Genomic DNA, 19716 nt, shown 5'->3' on the forward strand with positions numbered 1-19716 from the left:
TGTGGTCATATTTCCAGGACTCTCCCAAAGCCATAGAAGGTGCCAGTGTAAGAGGGGGGCCCAGAAGCACAGACCCCATTAGCTTCATGGCAAATCGTGTCAAATGAGCCAAAAATTCAGTAGTTAATCCAACATATAGACTCTGGTATCAGGTGAAGTTATCGATTTTTAGCCTTACTTTGGACTTTATCAGTAGAAGAGATCTTTTTTTAAAAAATTATTATTATTATTTTTTAAGGGGAACAGGACTTTATTGGGGAACAGTGTGTACTTCAGGACTTTTTTCCAAGTCAAGTTGTTGTCCTTTCAATCTTAGTTGTGGAGGGTTCTGTTCAGCTTCAAGTTGTTGTTTTTTCAGTCTTAGTTGTGGAGGGCGCAGCTCAGCTCTAGGTCCAGTTGCTGTTTTCTAGTTGCAGGGGGCACAGCCCACCATCCCTTGTGGGAGTCAAACCGGCAACCTTGTGGTTGAGAGGACATGCTCCAACCGAGCCATCCAGGAGCTCAGCGGCAGCTCAGCTCAAGGTGCTATGTTCAATTTTAGTTGCAGGGGGCGCTGCCCACCATCCCTTGCGTGAGTCAAGGAATTGAACTGGCAACCTTGTGGTTGAGAGCCCGCGCTCCAACCAACAACTGAACCATCCGGGAGGCAGCTCAGCTCAAGGTGCCATGTTCAATCTTAGTTGCAGGAGGCAGAGCCCACCATCCCTTGCGGGACTCGAGGAATTGAACTGGCAACCTTGTGGTTGAGAGCCCACTGGCCCATGTGGGAATCGAACCGGCAGCCTTCGGAGTTAGGAGCACGGAGCTCTAACCGCCTGAGCCACCGGGCCGGCCCAAGAAGAGATCTTTTTAAAAACATTTTTCTTGTTATGAAATATGTATATTATAAAAATTTTAGCAGATACAGAAAAGTATACAGAAGAAAAACAAAATCCCCTGTAACTTCATTACGCAGAATCAATCACTATTCACATTTTGAAATATGCACACACATACTTTTAAAGAAAAAAATTAGAATCGTACTACTGTATCATAGGTTGGCATTCTGCTTTATTTACTTATTTTTGAGGATTTATAATCCTGAAAAACATGGTTTTTAAAATAAATTTCTAATATTCTGTCCTGGATGATTCAGTAGGGTCCAATGTAATCATCATATGACACTTTAAACATAATATTATTGAAAAGTTTTTTTTTCTATGACAAATAATACTATAATAAATGCCTAAGAACATTAGTATTTCTGTGCATGTTTGATTATTTCTGTGCGATGGAATCAGACAAGTGGAATACCTGAGTCAAAAGGTGTAAATGTTTTTAAGGTTCTTGAAACTTATTACAATAGCATTTCAGAGGGGCTCGCACTCCCACCCACACACAGTGACAGAGGACATGTCACCTTACTATTACAAGCACTGAGCATCATTATTTATGGGCTGGGCTTAGTGACTCACCAGAATAAGACATGGGGAGGGTAAGATAGTAACTTGACAATGGAGAAGTGGGGCAGGTGCTACCTGTATTAGTCAGGGTTCTCCAGAGAAACAGAACCGGTAAGAGATTATATACATATAACATGAGGTTTATTATAAGGAATTGGCACCGGTGATTGGCTGAGAAGTCCCACGATGCAAGCTAGAGACCTAGGAAAGCTGGTGGTGTAGTTCAAAGGCCTGAGAGCTGGAGAACTGATGGCATAAATTCTGTCCAAGTCTGAAGGCCTGAGAACCAGAAGCACGAGGGCAGAAGATCGATGGGCCAGCTCAACAGGCAGGCAGAGAACAAAGTCAACCTTCTTCCATCCTTCTGTGCTGTGTGGGCCGTCAATGGATTGGATGAGGCCCGCCCGCACTGGGAAGGCCATCTGCTTTACTCAGGTCACCAATTCAAACGCTCATCTCTTCCAGAAACACCCTCACAGAACACCCCAAATACTGTTTATCCAGCTATTTGGGCATCCTATGGCCCAGTGAAGTTGACATGTAAAATTTATCTTCACACCACCGTGGCCAGGCGATCAAGGTGAACCTCACCAGTATCAGACATGCTGATGGCATGCACCCCTGATACAAGTGATGAGAGGGGCACTTCACTCTGTGGTCTTCTTTCCAAAAACCCTTAACCCCAGTCTAGACAAGAAGGAAGTATTAGAGAAACCCAAATTAAAGGAGATTCGATAAAATACCTGACCAGTACTCTTCAAAACTGTCAAGGTGTATAAAACAAGGGAAGACTGAGAAAGTGTCCCAGATCAAAGTCGCCTACAGAGACATGATGACGACAAGCAATGTGGTACCAGGGGGGTGGGGTGGACCCTGGAATAGAAAAGAACTGATGAAATTTGAAAAAAGTCTGGAATTAGTTAACAGTAAGGTACCAATCTTGGCCTATTCGTTTTGAAAAAGGTGTCATAATGACGTACAATGTACCGTGGTTATATAAGTTATAGGTGAGGAGTATATGGGAACTCTGTACTCTCCCACTTTTCTGTAAATCTTAAAAGTATTCTTCAATAAAAATTCATTTAGAAAACCCGCAGACTCCTTGGTTCCTAGAGGTGTAGGGCAGGAATGGAGGGGGAGTAATTATTTAAGGTGCAGCGTCCCGTTTAGGAAGATGAAGCTTTGCACATGGGTAGCGGCGATGGCTGCACAACAATGCGAGTGTGCTTAATGCCGCCGCACTGTACACTTAGAAATGGTTAAAGTAGTAAATTTTATATGATATAAAAAAGACCTCTTGATTTCCCCTCAAGAACACTTCATAGCTGACATCAATCCATCAGTAAGTCTTATCAATTCTCCCTTCAACAGATCTTTCTAGTCCCGTGACTCTTACGTCCTCCACCATTCCTACCCTGGACCAGAACACTGACGTTTTCTACCCGAGCCACAGCCACAGCTCACTGACTGATCTCCCTGCTTCAACTCTTGTTCCATGTGTATCGATTTTGCTCACACAAACACCATTCCTGCACAGCACTTCTTCACTCAGCCTTCCAATGGCCTCCCACCGCACTGAGGAACAACGTCCAGGGCTCATGATCTGACTGCGAGGTGCCTCTTGAACCTCATCTCCAACCACGTTTCCTTTCCTCAGTCTGCTCCTGTACTACTGGACTTCCTGATGTTCCTTGAAAACAACAAACTTGTTCCCACCTCAGGGCCTTTGCACAGCTGTTCTCATGGCTTTGAATACTCTGCCCCTGGATACTGGCAGGACTCACTTCTTCAAGGTCTTTTCAGAAAAGGCAACTACCCAGAGAATTTCTCCCAGACCATCTGCTTATCTAACCATTTGTTCTCTCACCTAAACCTGCTTCTTGACCTTTCTTTTCATTATAATATTATATTTATTAATACAAACACAGAATTTATTGTCTGTCTCCCCAAATGGAATATGAGCTCTACAAGTATGTGCGGGGAACGTCATCTGTCTTCTCAAGTCATACGGCCTAGATACAGAAGGCACTTACTTCATGAATATTTGTCAGATGAAGGAATGTGATCAGCTCTTGCTTAAGGTATTTCTAGTTCTTTTCAAATAGACCTTGATGTTTTCTTTTAAAACTTATTTCAAGTTTTTTTTTTTTTAAAGTGTAAGTTACCTCCAGAAAATCTAGGCTAATCTCCCCATTTCAAGAGCCTTCACTTAATCACATCTGTAGAGTTCCTTTTGCCAAATAAGGTAACACTCACAGGCCCAGAGGTGAAGCCATGGATGTCTTTGGGGGCAATTATTCAGTTTACCATCATAGGTTGCTTTCAAAATTTCTCTTTATACTTGGTTTTCTGCAGCTAAAATATGATGTGTATGTGTGGGCACACATGCGTGTATGTGACTGAGTTATGTGTGTGTTTGATGCTTTGCCAATTCACCCAATAATGTTCTTTACAGAAAAATAAAAATAAATACAAGTAAAATAAAATAAAAATAAATACATCTCTCTCTCTATTTTTTCTGGTCAAGGATCCAATCCAGGGTTATTCTTTCTATTTGGTGTCCTGTCTCTTCAGTCTCTTTCCACCTGGTACAGTTCTCCATCCTTTCTTTGTCTTTCACGACACTGACATTTACATAAGTCCAGTCCAGTTATATTGTAGAATGTCCCTTAGTTTGGGTTTGTCTGATGTTTCCTCATTAGATTCAGGCTGTGCACTCTGGTGGGAATGCCACAGCAATGGGTACTGCTCCTTCCCAGGGCACCCTGTCAGGAGGCACGTGGTGTCAGTCTGTCCCATTGCTGCTGATGCTCATTTTGATCACTTTGTTAAGGGGGTGTCTGTCAGGTTTCTTCACTTTTATAAAGTTACTGATTTTCCCTTTTTAATCAATAATTATCTTGCATTTGATACTTTGAGGTTATGTAAATCTGTCATCCAATTTTTACCCTCAAGGTACAGTTGACATTTCGATGTAAACAGATGCATATAAGCGGATTATTAATTTACTTTTGAATTTAGACCAAAAAAAATTCTCAAACAAGGTTACACAGATGCCTTCATTAAATTTTCAGATCTGGAAAGCTTAAATCAATATCATTATATCCGTATGTAAGAAAAACAACAACAAAAAAGATAATTAATTTAAAAAAATCATCTGACAAGCCCATTATCCTCTGTGAAGAAGGGTACGCTTACACAGACAGGATGAAAACTTAAGCTGAACATTAAAAATGACAGTGAAATGTTTCACAGGTCTGTTATTCCGACAGTGATCCAATCATGGGACGTTTTACAGAACTGTAGCCCGCCTCACCATGGACTCGAGAGCAGACATGAGGAATGTCACCACCATCCTGCTCTCTGAAGACTCCTCATCTTCCACTGGCAGAGTAGACATTGCTACTTGGGCCATGATCCCTGTGCAAGAGAAGAAAGAAGAAAGTGAAACCCAGTGTCCTGCTAAACACACATTTAGAGCTGAGGGTCCTCCCAAACGACCTACATCAAACCTTTCCGTAGAGTAGGAGAAATTCACATTTAAAGACATTAAATGATTTGCCCGAGATCTCTGTATGATAATGCTATCTTTCACATAGTGTATTTTTCACATCACCTCCTCACAAAATAAATTCAAGTGTTATGCTAGAGAAGCATGTTGACTACTTCCCAGATGAGGAAGAGAAGACAATGAACCTCACTGATCCAAAGATGTTTAGTCAGATTTCAGCACGGCAGTGCCAGCACGTGGTACCCAAAGGGATCCCACATGCCATTTCATATACACAGAAAAAGGCGCTAAGTGAGTTTGTATATTAAAGCCGGGAAGAGAAAAATCCCTTCTTTTCTTTCCTGCTAGGACTTCCGCATAAAAACTCATTCCAAACTTTGGCAAACTCTAAATCAAGTTAGCATTAAAAAAATTTTTTTGAAAAAGTTTCTCCAGCACCGTCAAGAGCTTTTTGAAATACAGCATGCAAAATAAATACCTGTCAGATGTGTCATGCCCCTGCCATGGTTGGCTTCATTATATTTGTAAGCAAAAGACAAGCAAAGTAGCCAGGCTGGTGATGCAAGCTTATCGAGCATGAGGAACCAGCAACCATGAGAGCCACGGTGTGGGTTTCGCAGACCACCAACCAGCTCCATGACCCCCGTGGGCTGCACCCAGGCTCTTCTTCTATGAAGGGAACACTAAATCAATCACTTTCGCCTCTGACCTTTTCTCAGCCCCCTCAATTTAAAATCAAGGGAACCACATATTATATGAGTTGAGATGTCACCAGAGCCTCGTGGAGACGTCCAAGAGAGGACTCAAGAGAGGACTCAACCCAGAGCAGCAGTGACTGGGTTCTTGTCTCCATACAAGAAAGAATTCAAGAGGGAGACAGATACAGGAAAGGGAAAAAAGATTTATTGAAAATGAAAGTACACACTTGAGAGGAAAGTGGGGGGGAACTCAGAGAACAAGTTGCACAGAGGTCACGATCAAGGGTCCTTATCCGTCCCGGGGTGGGACTTGGTGAAGTCCTATTGATGTAGTTCATTCATCTCCTTCCCTCGGGTGGGACCCTTTCTTTCCTGCTTTTTCTTCCTTATTTGGTTTCTGTGGAACTGTCATGGTGTCAGGTGCAAGATGGGAGTCATAGTAACCACAATGCAAATAAGATTATAATGACATTATAATTAGCTGAAGATCAGGTCCCAGTCATAGGGATGAGTCTTGCTGGATGAAACTGGTTCTTGTTTCTCTCCAGTTGCAGGTGCGGGGTACACTCACTTGTGACTTGTGTAACCAGTGAACCCCCTAGAGGGAGTTGTCAATTTCCTAGGCTACATATCCTGCCTCATACCCGTATGATATATCCAGAATAAGGAAATCTATAGGGATACAAAGATCAGTGGTGGCTTAGGGCTGAAGGGTGGGTGTCTAAAGGGTACAGAGTTTCTTTTTGGGGTGATGAAAATATTACAAAATTGACTGTGGTGATTACGGCACAACTCTGTGAATACACTAAAACCTACTGAATTGTATACTTTAATGGGTGAATTGTGTGGTAGGTGAATTTTATCTCAAAAAAAGCTTTTTTTAAAAAATCAAATGAAATCAAAGGAGGTTGGATGGAGAAAAAGGAAATTAACACCCAGCAAACATATACTAGGGGCCAGTGCTTTTCTGAACATCAAATTTAATACTCATACGTCCTCTAAGAGAAAAGTTATTCCCATGCAAGCACCCAGAATGGGGAGGAAGCTTGCTCAGGGTTGTACATGATTCATGGTAGGGCAGGGGCTGGGACCACAGTGGAGAGCCGGCTTGGAGCCTAGATAAAGAACCTCGCGGGGGTAGTGCCCCATGGTTAGAGGGACCACACGTCCTGGGCCAGGACACGCCTAGTTCACTCTGCCTTACAGGTGAAATTAGTAACAGAGCTCCCTTCACTCAAGTGCCTGGAAGATACATTATAAAATGTTTCCATGTGGTGGTTTGTGAAATGAAAAACCATCACTAGGACATGGCATTGTGTGTCCTTAAAACAACCTTCAAGCTCAGAGGTCTCTCCATGAAGCAGACCAAAAAGCAATTAAAGGATCGTTCACTCTTCACTTTAAGTAAAGGAACAAGTTTTTGTTATAAAAATCCTTTCAACTGATGTAAACTAGATCCTCATTAGGGTTATGTTTCATTTCTTTGATTATTAAAGGTGAAATACCTGTTCATGTCATAAAACTTTTTTAAATTGAGACATAATTTACATATAGTAAGTTCATCTTTTCTAGTGTACAGTTTTATATGTTTTAACAAATATAAAGTCTGTAGCCACGACTAAAATCAAGGTATGGGACAGAAAGTTCCACCACCTGCCAAATTCCTCCATGTCCCTTTGTAGTCAATTCACACCCTGATCAATCCACTCTGGTCATAGCTCATCTGTTTTCTATCCCTGGTGTTTTGCCTATTCCAGAATGTCATATAAATGGAATCCCACGCTGTGTTGTTTGGTGTATCTATTGATAGTTTATTTTTTTATTACTGAGTATTCCATTGCAGGGATGTAACACAGTTTATTTATCTTTTTGCCAGTAAAAGAACTTTTGGGTTGTCTGCAGTTTTTTGATGGTTATGAATAAAGCTACTATGACCATTCATACGTAGGCTTTTGTGTCAACCAAAATTTTCATTTCTCTTTGTAAATACCTAAAAATGGGATTGCTGGGTCATATCTTAAGTTTTGTTTTTAGCTTTATAAGAAAGTACCAAACTGTTTTCCAAAGTGGCTGCACCATTTTGTGTTCCTACTACTAATACATGAGAACTCCAGTTGCTTTGCATCTTTTTAAACATATGGTATCGTCAGCTTTAAAAAAATAAAAAAACTGTAAAAAAAACACACCCCAAAACCCAAACTTTAGCCATTCTAACAGGTAGGCAGTATTATCACTTTGTAGTTTTAAATTGCATATTCCTAATGATTTGTACATTTCTGTTTTTAAAAATTGTATAGTCGGGCCAGCCCGGTGGCTCAGGCGGTTAGAGCTCTGTGCTCCTAACTCCAAAGGCTGCTGGTTCGATTCCCACATGGGCCAATGGGCTCTCAACCACAAGGTTGCCAGTTCAACTCCTTGAGTCCCACAAGGGATGGTGGGCTCCGCCTCCTGCAACTAAGATTGAACACGGCACCTTGAGCTGAGCTGCTGCTGAGCTCCCGCATGGCTCAGTTGGTTGGAGCACCTCTCAACCACAAGGTTGCCGGTTCGACCACCTCAAGGGATGGTGGGCTGTGCCCCTTGCAACTAGCAACAGCAACTGGACCTGGAGCTGAGCTGCGCTCTCCACAGTTAAGACTGAAAGGACAACAGCTTGAAGCTGAACGGCACCCTCCACAACTAAGATTGAAAGGACAACTTGACTTGGAAAAAAGTGCTGGAAGTACACACTGTTCCCCAACAAAGTCCTGTTCCCCTTCCCCAATAAAATCTTAAAAAAAAAAAAAAAGAATTCAGATCAAATAATTTCACATGAAAGGCACAACTTGAAATGAGTATTTTTTTTTAAATTAAAATCTATTGGAGTAACAATTGTTAGTAAAGTTACATAGATTTCTGTAATACATCATCTATATATCACATTGTGTTTTCACCAACCAGAGTCAGTTCTCTTTCCATCCCCATATATTGTATCCCCTGTACCCTCATCTACCACCTCCCTCCCCCCTTACCCTCTGGTAACCACTAAACTATTATCTGTGTCTATCAGTTTTTGTTCCTTTGTTTGTCTTATTCTTTTGTTGTTTTTGGTTTACATACCACATATCAGTGAAATCATATGGTTCTCTACTTTTTCTGTCTGACTTATTTCGCTTAGCATTATAATCTCAAGACCCATCCATGTTGTCACAAATGGTACTATTTCATCTTTTCTTACCACCAAATAGCATTCAATTGTGTATATATACCACAGCTTCTTTATCCATTCATCTTGGCCACCGTAAACAAAGCTGCAATGAACATTGGAGCACACATGTCTTTATGGATAAATGTTTTCAGAAATTTTGGGGTAGATACCCAGGAGAGGGATTGCTGGGTCATATGGTAATTGTATTCTTAATTTTTTGAGGAACCTCCACACTGCCTTCCATAGCAGCTGCACCAATCTGCATTCCCACCAACAGTATATGAAGGTTCCTTTTTCTCCACAGCCTCTCCAACACCTGTTACTATTTGTCTTGTTGATGATAGCCATTCTGACTGGGGTGAGGTGATATCTCATTGTGGTTTTGATTTGCATTTCTCTGATAATTAGTGATGTTGAGCATTTTTACATATGTCTACTTGCCATCTGTATGTCCTCTTTGGAGAAATGTCTCTTCAGGTCCTCTGCCCATTTTTCAATTGGGTTGTTTGATTTTTGTTGTTGAGTTTCATGAGTTCCTTGTATATTTTGGATATTAGCCCCTTATCGGAGGCGCTGTTTGCAAAAATCTTCTCCCATTCAGTTGGTTGCCTCTTTATTTTGTCGATGATTTCTTTTGCTGTGCAGAAGCTTTTAAGTGTCATATAGTCCCATTAATTTATTTTAGCTTTTACTTCCGGTGCCTTTGGAGTCAAATTCATAAAATGCTCTTTGAACCCAAGGTCCATAAGTTTAGTACCTATGTTTTCTTCTATGCAGTTTATTGTTTCAGGTCTTATGCTTAAGTCTTTGATCCATTTTGAATTAATTTTGGTACATGGTGACAGATAGCAGTCCAGTTTCATTCTTTTGCACGTGGCTTTCCAATTCTCCCAGCACCATTTATTGAAGAGGCTGTCTTTTCTCCATTGTATATTTTTGGCTTCTTTGTCAAAAATTATCTGACCATATTTATGTGGGTTTATTTCTGGGTTCTCAATTCCATTCCATTGATCTGTGTCTGTTTTTCTGCCAATACCATGCTGTTTTGATTACTATTGCCCTGTAGTACAAGCTGAAGTCAGGGAGTGTGATACCTCCAGCATTGTTCTTTCTTCTTAGGATTGCTTTGGCTAGTCAAGGTCTTTTGTGGTTCCATACAAATCTGATGACTTTTTGTTCTATTTCTTTAAAAAATGCCATTGGGATTTTGATGGGGATTGCATTAAATCTGTATATTGCTTTGGATAACATGGCCATTTTAACTATGTTGATTCTCCCAATCCATGAGCACGGAATGTCTTTCCATTTCTTTGTGTCTTCTTCAATTTGTTTTAAAAATGTCTTATAGTTTTCAGCATATAGGTCTTTCACATCCTTTGTTAAGTTTATTCCTAGGTATTTTATTTTTTTTGCTGCAATTGCAAAAGGAATAGTTTTTTTTATTTCTTTTTCTGAGATTTCATTGTTAGTATATAGGAATGCAATGGACTTTTGTACGTTGATTTTGTAGCCAGCAACTTTACTGTATTCATTGATTGTTTCTAATAGCTTTTTGGTGGAGTCTTTAGGGTTTTCTATATATAGCATCATGTCATCTGCAAAGAGTGACAATTTGACTCCTTCATTCCCAAGTTGGATGCCTTTTATTTCTTTCTCTTGCCTGATTGCTCTAGTGAGGACTTCCAACACTACGTTGAAAAGCAGAGGTGATAGGGGACAGCTCTGTCGTGTTCCTGAACGTAGAGCAAAGGGCTTCAGTTTTTCACTGTTAATTATGAGATTAGCTGAGTGTTTGTCATATATAGCCTTCATTATGTTAAGATATTTTCCTTCTATACCTATTTTATTAAGTGTTTTAATCATAAATGGATGTTGTATTTTGTCAAATACTTTTTCTGCATCAATTGATATAATCATATGATTTTTATCCTTTATTTTGTTTATGTGATGTATCACATTGATGGATTTGCGTATGTTGAACCAACCTTGTGTCCCTGGGATGAACCCCACTTGGTCGTGATGAATAATCTGTTTGATGCATTGTTGCATTTGATTTGCTAGAATTTTGTTTAGGTTTTTTTGCATCTGTATCCATCAGAGATATTGGTCTGTAGTTTTCTTTGTTTGTGTTATCCTTGCCATATCCTTTGGTATCAGGGTGATGTTGGCCTCACAAAACGAATTAGGGAGTATTGTCACTTCTTTAATTTTTTGGAAGAGTTTGAGTAGGACAGGTATTAGATCCTCTTTGAAGGTTTGGTAGAATTCACTAGTGAAGCCATTTGGTCCTGAACTTTTGCTTTTGGGAAGGTTTCAGATGACTGATTCAATTTCCTTACTGGTGATTGGTCTATTTAGATTTTCCAGTTCTTCGTGATTCAGCCTAGGTAGGCTATATGTTTCTAAGAAGTTGTCCATTTCTTCTAGGTTATTGAATTTGGTGGCATATAGTCCTTCATAGTATTCTTAGATGATCCTTTGTATTTCTGTGGTGTCCGTGATAACTTCCCCTCTTTCATTTCTGATTTTATTAGTGTCTTTTCTCCTTTTATCTTAGTGAGTCTAGCCAAAGGTTTGTCAATTTTATTAATCTTTTCAAAGAACCAGCTGTCACATTAACTTTTTCTATTTGTCTTTTTGTTCTCTATTTCATTTAGTTCTGCTCTGATTTTTATTATCTCCTTTCTTCTGCTGACCTTGGGTTTTACTTGTTCTTCTTTTTCTAGTTCTTTAAGGTGTAACATGAGGTTATTTATCTGGGGTTTTTCTTGTTTCTTGAGATAGGTCTGTAATGGTATAAATTTTCCTCTTAAAACTGCTTTTGCTGCCTCCCAAAAATTTTGGTAAGATGTATTTTCATTCTCATTTGTTTCTATGTCTCTTTTGATCTCTCCTCTTATTTCGTCTTTGACCCAGTCATTCCTTAAAAGTATGTTGTTTAATCTCCACATATTTGTGGTTTTTCCTGCTTTCTTTTTGCAGTTGCTATCCAATTTCAAAGCCTTGTGATCAGAGAATATGCTTGGTATGATTTCAATCTTCTTAAATTTGCTGAGGCTATGACCCAATATATGGTCGATCCTTGAGAATGTTCCATGTACACTAGAAAAGAATGTATAGTCTGATGTTCTATATGAAGTGCTCTATAAATGTCAGTTATGTCCATTTCATCTAATGTGTCATTTAGGGCTGTTATTTCTTTATTTATTTTCTGTTTGGATGATCTATCCATAGCTGTCAATGATGTATTTAGGTCCCCTATTGTAATTGTGTTTTGGTCAATTTCTTCCTTTAGTTCTGTTAGTAGTTGCTTGGTATATTTCGGTGCTCCCTGATTGGGGGCATAAATATTGATGACTGTTATGTCTTCTTGTTGTATAGTCCCCTTTATCATTATGAAATGTCCATCTTTGTCTCTTGTTACCTTTTTTATCCTGAAGTCTGTTTCATCTGATAGCAGTACGGCTACATCTGATTTTCTCTGGATACCATTTGTTTGGAATATCAATTTCCACCCTTTCACTTTGAGTCTATGTTTGTCAAATATTTCCACCTTTAAAAAGTTGTCTTGGCTATTGCTGTCCTTTTACTCATTTGTGTGAATTGTAGAATATGCTTACCAAGTCTGAAGAAAAGTTATTTTGAGGTTTTGTTGGGATTCTATAGACTTTTCATGTTAATTTAAAAACAACTGACATCTTGAAAATATTAGTCTTCCCGTACTTAAGACTTATTCAGATCTATTTTGTCTTGTGGCAGTTTACTGTTAAGGTCTTGTATATTTTTTAATCGTTTATTTCTGGATATTTTATGGTTTTTGTTGCTGCTGTTGTGTTGCTTCTCTTTCTAATTGGTCATTGCTGGTGTATTGGAAAGTTATTGATTATACGTTGATTGTATATTCAGGTTACTTAATGATATTTAGTGATACTAATACTTCCGTATTAGTATTGTATTATATTGTATTGTACTGGTATTAGTATTGTATTAGTATTGTAGCTCAGTATTTTAACTGAGATGTGTCTCTTGGAGGCAGCATATGGTTGGGTTTTTTTGTTTGTTTGTTTTTTCATCCAATCTGCTACTCTGTGCCTTTTTATTGGTGAGTTCAGTTCACTTACATTTAGGGTGATTATTGATATGTGAGGATTTCCTATCATGCTATCTTTGGTTTTCTGGTAAGACTGTGTCTCCATTGTTTCTTTGCCTTTTTGTTGTCTATTATTTCTGTGTGATGGTATTCTATGATTATTCCCTCTGTTTCTTTTCTTTTATTATGTGATATATTTCAGTTCTAGATTTTTTTGAGTGGTTACCGTTAAGTTTATGTAAAAGAAAGTTTGATAGTTAGAGTATTCCATTTTCTTCAGCATGCTTACTTTCTCCATTCCCATATTCCAGTTCAGGCCTTTACTCTCCCCCTTTTTGTGTTTTGGTTGTCACAAATTATCCCTATTTATACTGGTTGAATAGTTTCCTTTAGTACTTCTTGTAGTGCAGGTCGTGTGTTAGAAAATTCCCTCAGCGTCTGTATGCCTGGAAAGGTCTTTATTCCTCCTTCTTATCTAAAGGATATCTTTGCTGGATATATTATTCTTGGCTCATAATTTCTCTCTTTCAATAGTTTGAATATTTGATTCTACTCCCTCCTGGCTTTTGAGAGTTTCTGCTGAAAAATCTGATGATAATCTAATGGGCTTTCCTTTGTAGGTTACCATCTTCTTTTCCCTGGCTGCCTTGAGGATTCTTTCTTTGTCATTAATTTTTGACAGCTTCAATACAACATGCCTTGAAGAAAGCCTGTTGGGGTTGAGGTATTTAGGTGTTCTATTTGCTTCTTGGATTCAAGGATCCAGTTCTTGAAATGATTTTTATTTTATGGAAAATATGTCCATCAGCAATCATAGAGTTTTCACTCCAATTTCTCCTCTGTATTTTTAGAAATCAAATGCATTACTTGGTTGAAATATTAAAATTATTTTTCCATGGAAGTTATAGAAATCGCACAAAGATTTTAAAATAGATTTTAAATATATTTAACACGTGTTCCATTTTTATCTAAAATAAGGGAAGCATTTGTTTTAAAAAAGGATTAATGTGAGTAAATTAGCACTGGTCTATATGATAAACCTGCAACCAAAGATCTTTAATATGTTATTGCTATTTAAAGTTAGGACTAAGACACTGATATTCTTGACCATCATCTTTCAGAGTAAACTATTTTAAACACTGTTACAAAAAGAAAAGAAACAACGAACAAAGTCTCATACAGCAGAGTCCTATTTATAGTGGAAGTAGGTACGCCCAAAGGCAAACTCAAGCATGGTCAAAATTATCTGAAGGAGCAGTAAATGTCTGTCTCTGAACATTTTTCTTGTACAATTTCTTTAGTTGTTTAGTGATGAGGCAGAGAAAGTGTTAATGACGGTGGGCCCATGGGGGACGCCCAGGCCTGTATCCTCCTCCCAAGGGGCTGCCCAGACTCAGCCCCTAGAGATAAATCTTCCTGTCACACATCCTTAGAAAAAGGAGATAAGACCCAACCAGTAAAACCAAGTTTTTGACGCCTGTGCAGATCACCGAGGCCTGCCCCCAGCATGAACTCCAGCCTCATTATGATACAATTAAAATAAAATGAACATTAAGGTCCCCCCATGGGTTTTTCTGTATGCATTATGGATGACAGTATGTGCAGAAAGAAACTAGTCATATAACCTGCATATCTCAATCAAATGACCTCAAAGGGATGTCATATCTCCTGTTGTAAGAAAATTTACCTGTCCTTTCCTATATAAGAAAAAGCTAACCTAATTCCACACCAGAACATTTAGTGGTTAATTCCACGCCAGAACATTCAGGGAGAGGCTTTTCTAGCTCTTTATCAGCAGATGCAACTTTGCCAACATTGCACATTTTTTCAGGTAAGTAGTTCTGAAATATGAGTTCGCAAATTGAGTTAGCAAACTAGTTGCAACGATGTTACTAACCTTTTTTGATATCAGAGGGATTATTCATTATGAATTTGTACCAACTGGACAAACAGTTAACCAAGTTTACTATTTGGAAGTGCTGAAAAGGCTGCGTGATAAAGTTGCCGACCTTAACTTTTTGCCAACAATTCATGGCTCTTGCATCATGACAATGCACTAGCTCACATGGCACTGTCTGTGAGGGAGTTTTTAGCCAGTAAACACATAACTGTATTGGAACACCCTCCCTATTCACCTAATCTGGCCCCCAAAGACTTCTTTCTTGACCCAAAGATAAAGGAAATATTGAAAGCAAGATATTTTGATGACATTCAGGACATCAAGGGTAGTAATGTGACAGCTCTGATGGCCATTCCAGAAAAAGAGTTCCAAAATTGCTTTGAAGGGTGGACTAGGCGCTGGTGTTGGTGCATAGCTTCCCAAGGGGAGTACTTCGAAGGTGACCGTAGTGATATTCAGCAATGAGGTATACAGCACTTTTTCTAGGATGAGCTCGTGAATTTAATTGTTGGACCTCGTATGTCAGCCACCCTTGCTGGTTCTGAGTTGTCTATCGGCAGGCCATCCCTCTTTGGTGGTGGTGGGGTACCCTTTTCTCTTAGAATTTTGCCATTGATCGATATGTCTTTATAGTTAATGTCTTCCAGGAATAACTTGAATACTTTCCAGTCTCTCTAAATCTTACTGAGGCAGGACAGGTAGCCTAGGAAACTGACAACCCCCTCCAGGCAATGCACCTCACTGATTACACAAGTAACAAGTGACTGTATATGGCACCCGCAGCTGGAGAAGAACAAGAACCAGTTTCATCCAGCTAGGCTGAATCCCCTTGACCGGGACCTGACCTTTAGCCAATTTTAATGTCATTATAATCTCATTAACACTGTGGTTACTACGACTCCCATCAAGCATCTGACACCATGACAATCCCAGAAGAGACAAATAAGAAAGAAAAAGTGGAAACTGAGGATCCCACCTACTGGGAGGAAGCCATGTCAACAGGATGTTACCAAATCCTGCCCCAGGTATAAATACCCCTGGTCAGGACCTCCTCAGTGAGACTCAATCTCTGAACAATTCCCTCTCAAGTGTGTACTTTCATTTCAATAAACTCCCTGTGCTTTCTCCCATCTGTCTCGCTCTTGAATTCTTTCCATGCGGAGACAAGAACCTGGTCACTGCTGCATAAGCCTCCAGTGACATTATCACATACTTGTCTAGCCACCAAGCAATTACTGGAACACTCGACACCACAGTTTGATGGCTCTCGTGTTGGTGGCATGAATACTGGATGTATTGTGACCACACTTCTAATTGTGACCTCTCACTAAGTCCCACGAGCGACTTTTCTCTCAGTGTTGACATAGATTGTTGTTTCTAACATTATTCATCCAATGAAGTTTAGGGGCCTGATGTAAAAAATGGGCATGTTTAAACACTAGATTCGCATGTGAGGTTGTGAGATGCTCATGCTGAGAGGCTACAGAAAACTGAGATCATTTAAGGGACTCGCATATTCCAGACTCCCATCTCATGTGCAGACCTAAATCAGATGCTTCTATAGTGGAATGGCAGAAAGGGCCTGAAATATTTAAATAGCTATTTTTCTCATTTCATTTTTGCAGCTCAACCATGTTTAAATTCTCATAAGCAGAACATCTGTGTAGTGTGACTCCATTGTATCTATTATATTACACAATTCTTTCCTTAGAGAAAATTTCGAGTCTTTCTCTAAAACACAAAAGTAAATTGCTCGATTGACATCTATTACTAGTACCAATAGTAAAGACTTTGTTTTGTTAATTACCACAGTAATTCCCTAAGAGGACTGTGATATCAAAACTCTGATTTTCAACAGAGAATAAAATAACAGGCTGAATGAAACTAGGTGGAACTCAAAAGGATATCAGTTGGTATCAACTGAGCTACCAGCAATAATTTAAAAAATTAATGTTTCATAATTATTGCTTTGCTTCACCCTTAACGACAAATGGAGGCAGAAACCTCATCTTTTACATTTTATGATTTCGAACACACCATGCATTCAAAATAATAAAACATAATTATAAGCTAAGATGGGGTTTCCCACCCTGAAAACATTTCCCTTAGAAAAAAGTCATTACATTCTAATAAAGCTAAAAATCCTAGACAATGAGAGCTTGTACTACAGAGTAAAATCTCCCAAAGGCTACCTGGTAATTAACTTCTTTTCAGCAGCAACATTCATTTAGATCACAGATTTTAATATAATAATTTTTTGCTCTCTTAAAACTGGACACGTGTACTAAAAAGACTCTCAAATCTCATTTAGTTTTCCCAGCAATCCTTGGGAACTTTCTCACCTTTTCAACATAATATTTTAGCAATGAAAAGCAAACATCTAGAACAGGGATAAACAATCTGCGGCCTGCGGTCAAATCCAGATTGCTACCTATTTTTGTAAATAAAGTTTTATTGGAACACAGTCACTCTCATTTGTTTTCATTTTGTCTATGGCTGCTTTCCTGCAAAGGCAGGGTTGCATGCATGTGACAGACCACATGTCCCGAAAGCTGAAAATACTCATTATCTGGCCCTTTACAGAAAAAGTTTCCCCATCCCTGGTCTAGAATTCATGTCCATCACTTACAATTTTCATCATTTGGAATGTCATCCACTCCATTTATCAAATCTCTGAAATCTTGAAATAGAGGCCTGGTTTATTTTTTAAAGTGTTTCTAGTTTTCCTTTCTACAGGTTAATTTTTCAGTTCTCTGAGACCTTGATTTTAATTAAGAAGTGCCTGAGGGGCGGCCGGTTAGCTCAGTTGGTCAGAGCACGGTGCTCTTAACAAGGTTGCTGGTTCGATCCCCACATGGGCCACTGTGAGCTGCGCCCTCCACAACTAGATTGAAACAACTACTTGACTTGGAGCTGATGGGTCCTGGAAAAACACACTTAAAATAGAAAATTTAAAAAAAAAAGAAGTTCCTGAGGTGCCACCTTCTGCACAACTCAGCCCAGGCCTACAGTAAACAGAAACTAGAAACTCAAGTATAGTTTGAGTTTGACCACCTCAATACATTTCAGCATTCAACAGAAATGTATTGAGGTTGTCAAAAGGTACAAACTTTCGGTTTAAAATAAATCAGTCCTGGGGGTGTAATGTACAGCATGGTGACTACAGTTAACAATATCATATTGTATATTTGAAAGTTGCCAAGCGAGTAGATCTTAGAAATTCTCATCACAAGAAAAAAAACCCGTAACTATGTGAGGTGATGGATATTGACTAAACAAACTTATTATGATGATCATTTCACAATATATACATGTATCAAATTCCTATGGTGTACACCTAAAACAAACACAATGTTAAATGTCAATTATGTCTCAATAAAACCGGAATTTAAAAAATAGCAACAAAATTCAAGAAAACAAAGTATTCTATTCTGGAATGATCAGTGAGTTATGGAAGTGGGCTACAAATAACATGTCTTTTCAAAAAAATTTAAATGATTCATAGATAGTCAAGAACTTTAGTTTAGCCAAATAAATGAATAAAAATTAAAACAACAATAACAAAAATGTAAAGCACACCTGCTATGTGAAAACAAGCACTGCTGGTAGGGCGGAAACAGAGGTGAATAAAATCCACCTCCTGCGCGCTCACGTGAGACATACTTAAAACAAACATGGCAGAATAGCAGGTCATAAAGGCAAAATGAAAGCCAGACATCCTTGAAATGGTCCTGGGTGTGTGGGAAAGCAGAGTCAACAATTGGGGTGATGAGAGCCTGACGGCACGTGAGCCAGCTCTGCAGTCTGAGAATAAGGACAGAGGCGGTCCAGGCTGAAGGTGTGGGCAAAGACCCAGCACTCTGGGCAGCAAACCTCAGGGCTAATAACACGCAGGCAGGAAGAACAGTGTTCCTCTCCAAACGGTCACTGCACATTATCACTTGCTGCAGCGGGTGCCAAGCCCTGTCCACGAAAGGCAAGGTGGCCAGTCACACAGATCAAGCCTCCCTCTCCAGGTGGAAAAGAGGAGAAAGGCTGCTCAATTCTTTAGCTGCAGCTCTGGGCAATGTCACATCTTTTATCTAGACATCTGCTTATTTCAAATTACCAAACTGTGAAAAATTTCCCCTTTAAAACACAAAGCTTGGCCCAACAATTCCACTCCTTGGCATATATACAAGAGTTGAAAACATACATGCACACAAAAACATGTACACGAACGCTTATTGCAGCATTATTCACAATAGCGAAAAAGGGGAAACAAGTCCCCGTAAATCTACAGATAATGAAAATGTGGTTTACCCATACAATGATTAGTTGGCCATAAAAAAGAACGAAAGAAGCCAGACCCAAAAGACTCCAGGAAATGTCCAGAATTGGTAGAGAGTACATTAGCGATTGCCAAGGGTTAAGGTGGGAAATGGGGAACAACTGCCTGATGCACATGGGGTTTCTTTTTAGATGATGAAAAATGTTCTGGAATTTGATAGTGGGGATGTTTGCAAAACTCTTATGAATAAATTCAAAACCACTGAATTATGCACTTTTAAAGGGTAACTTTTACGTTGTATCTCAATAAAGCTGTTATTAAACAGCAAAGCTTGGATTTGAAGCCTGTAAAATATAGCCATGCGAGTCTTTTTCCCCCCTTTATCTCTAAACCAGGGGTGTCCAAACTGCGGCCCACGGGCCAACTGCGGCCCACAATCCATTGTTAATTGGCCCACAGCAAATTCCAAAAATATATTTAGCTTACTTAAATAAACCAGGTGAGGCAATACATACTTCACCTCAAGTGAGTGGCCCAGCTGTTTGTGTATTTTACCGCCTATGGCCCTTGGTGAAAACCATTGAAAAAAGTTTGGACACTCCTGCTCTAAACCATAAC

At 39.2% G+C, this 19716-nt stretch overlaps 1 protein-coding gene across 2 annotated transcripts in view; it reads right to left on the bottom strand.

Moving 5' to 3' along the window:
- Positions 1-19716, bottom strand: part of LOC109460015 (general transcription factor II-I repeat domain-containing protein 2) — a 372825-nt gene that overhangs the window by 45164 nt on the left and 307945 nt on the right. For both annotated transcript variants that reach the window (XM_088796794.1, XM_019755013.3), the window contains exon 2: positions 4759-4862. In XM_088796794.1, coding sequence (XP_088652920.1) covers positions 4759-4862 — 104 coding nt within the window. The remainder of the gene's footprint in view (positions 1-4758; positions 4863-19716) is intronic.

This window comes from Rhinolophus sinicus, chromosome 3 (assembly GCF_057876585.1).
Source record: "Rhinolophus sinicus isolate RSI-liver-muscle chromosome 3, RSI-T2T, whole genome shotgun sequence".
Classification (NCBI taxonomy): Eukaryota; Metazoa; Chordata; class Mammalia; order Chiroptera; family Rhinolophidae; genus Rhinolophus; species Rhinolophus sinicus.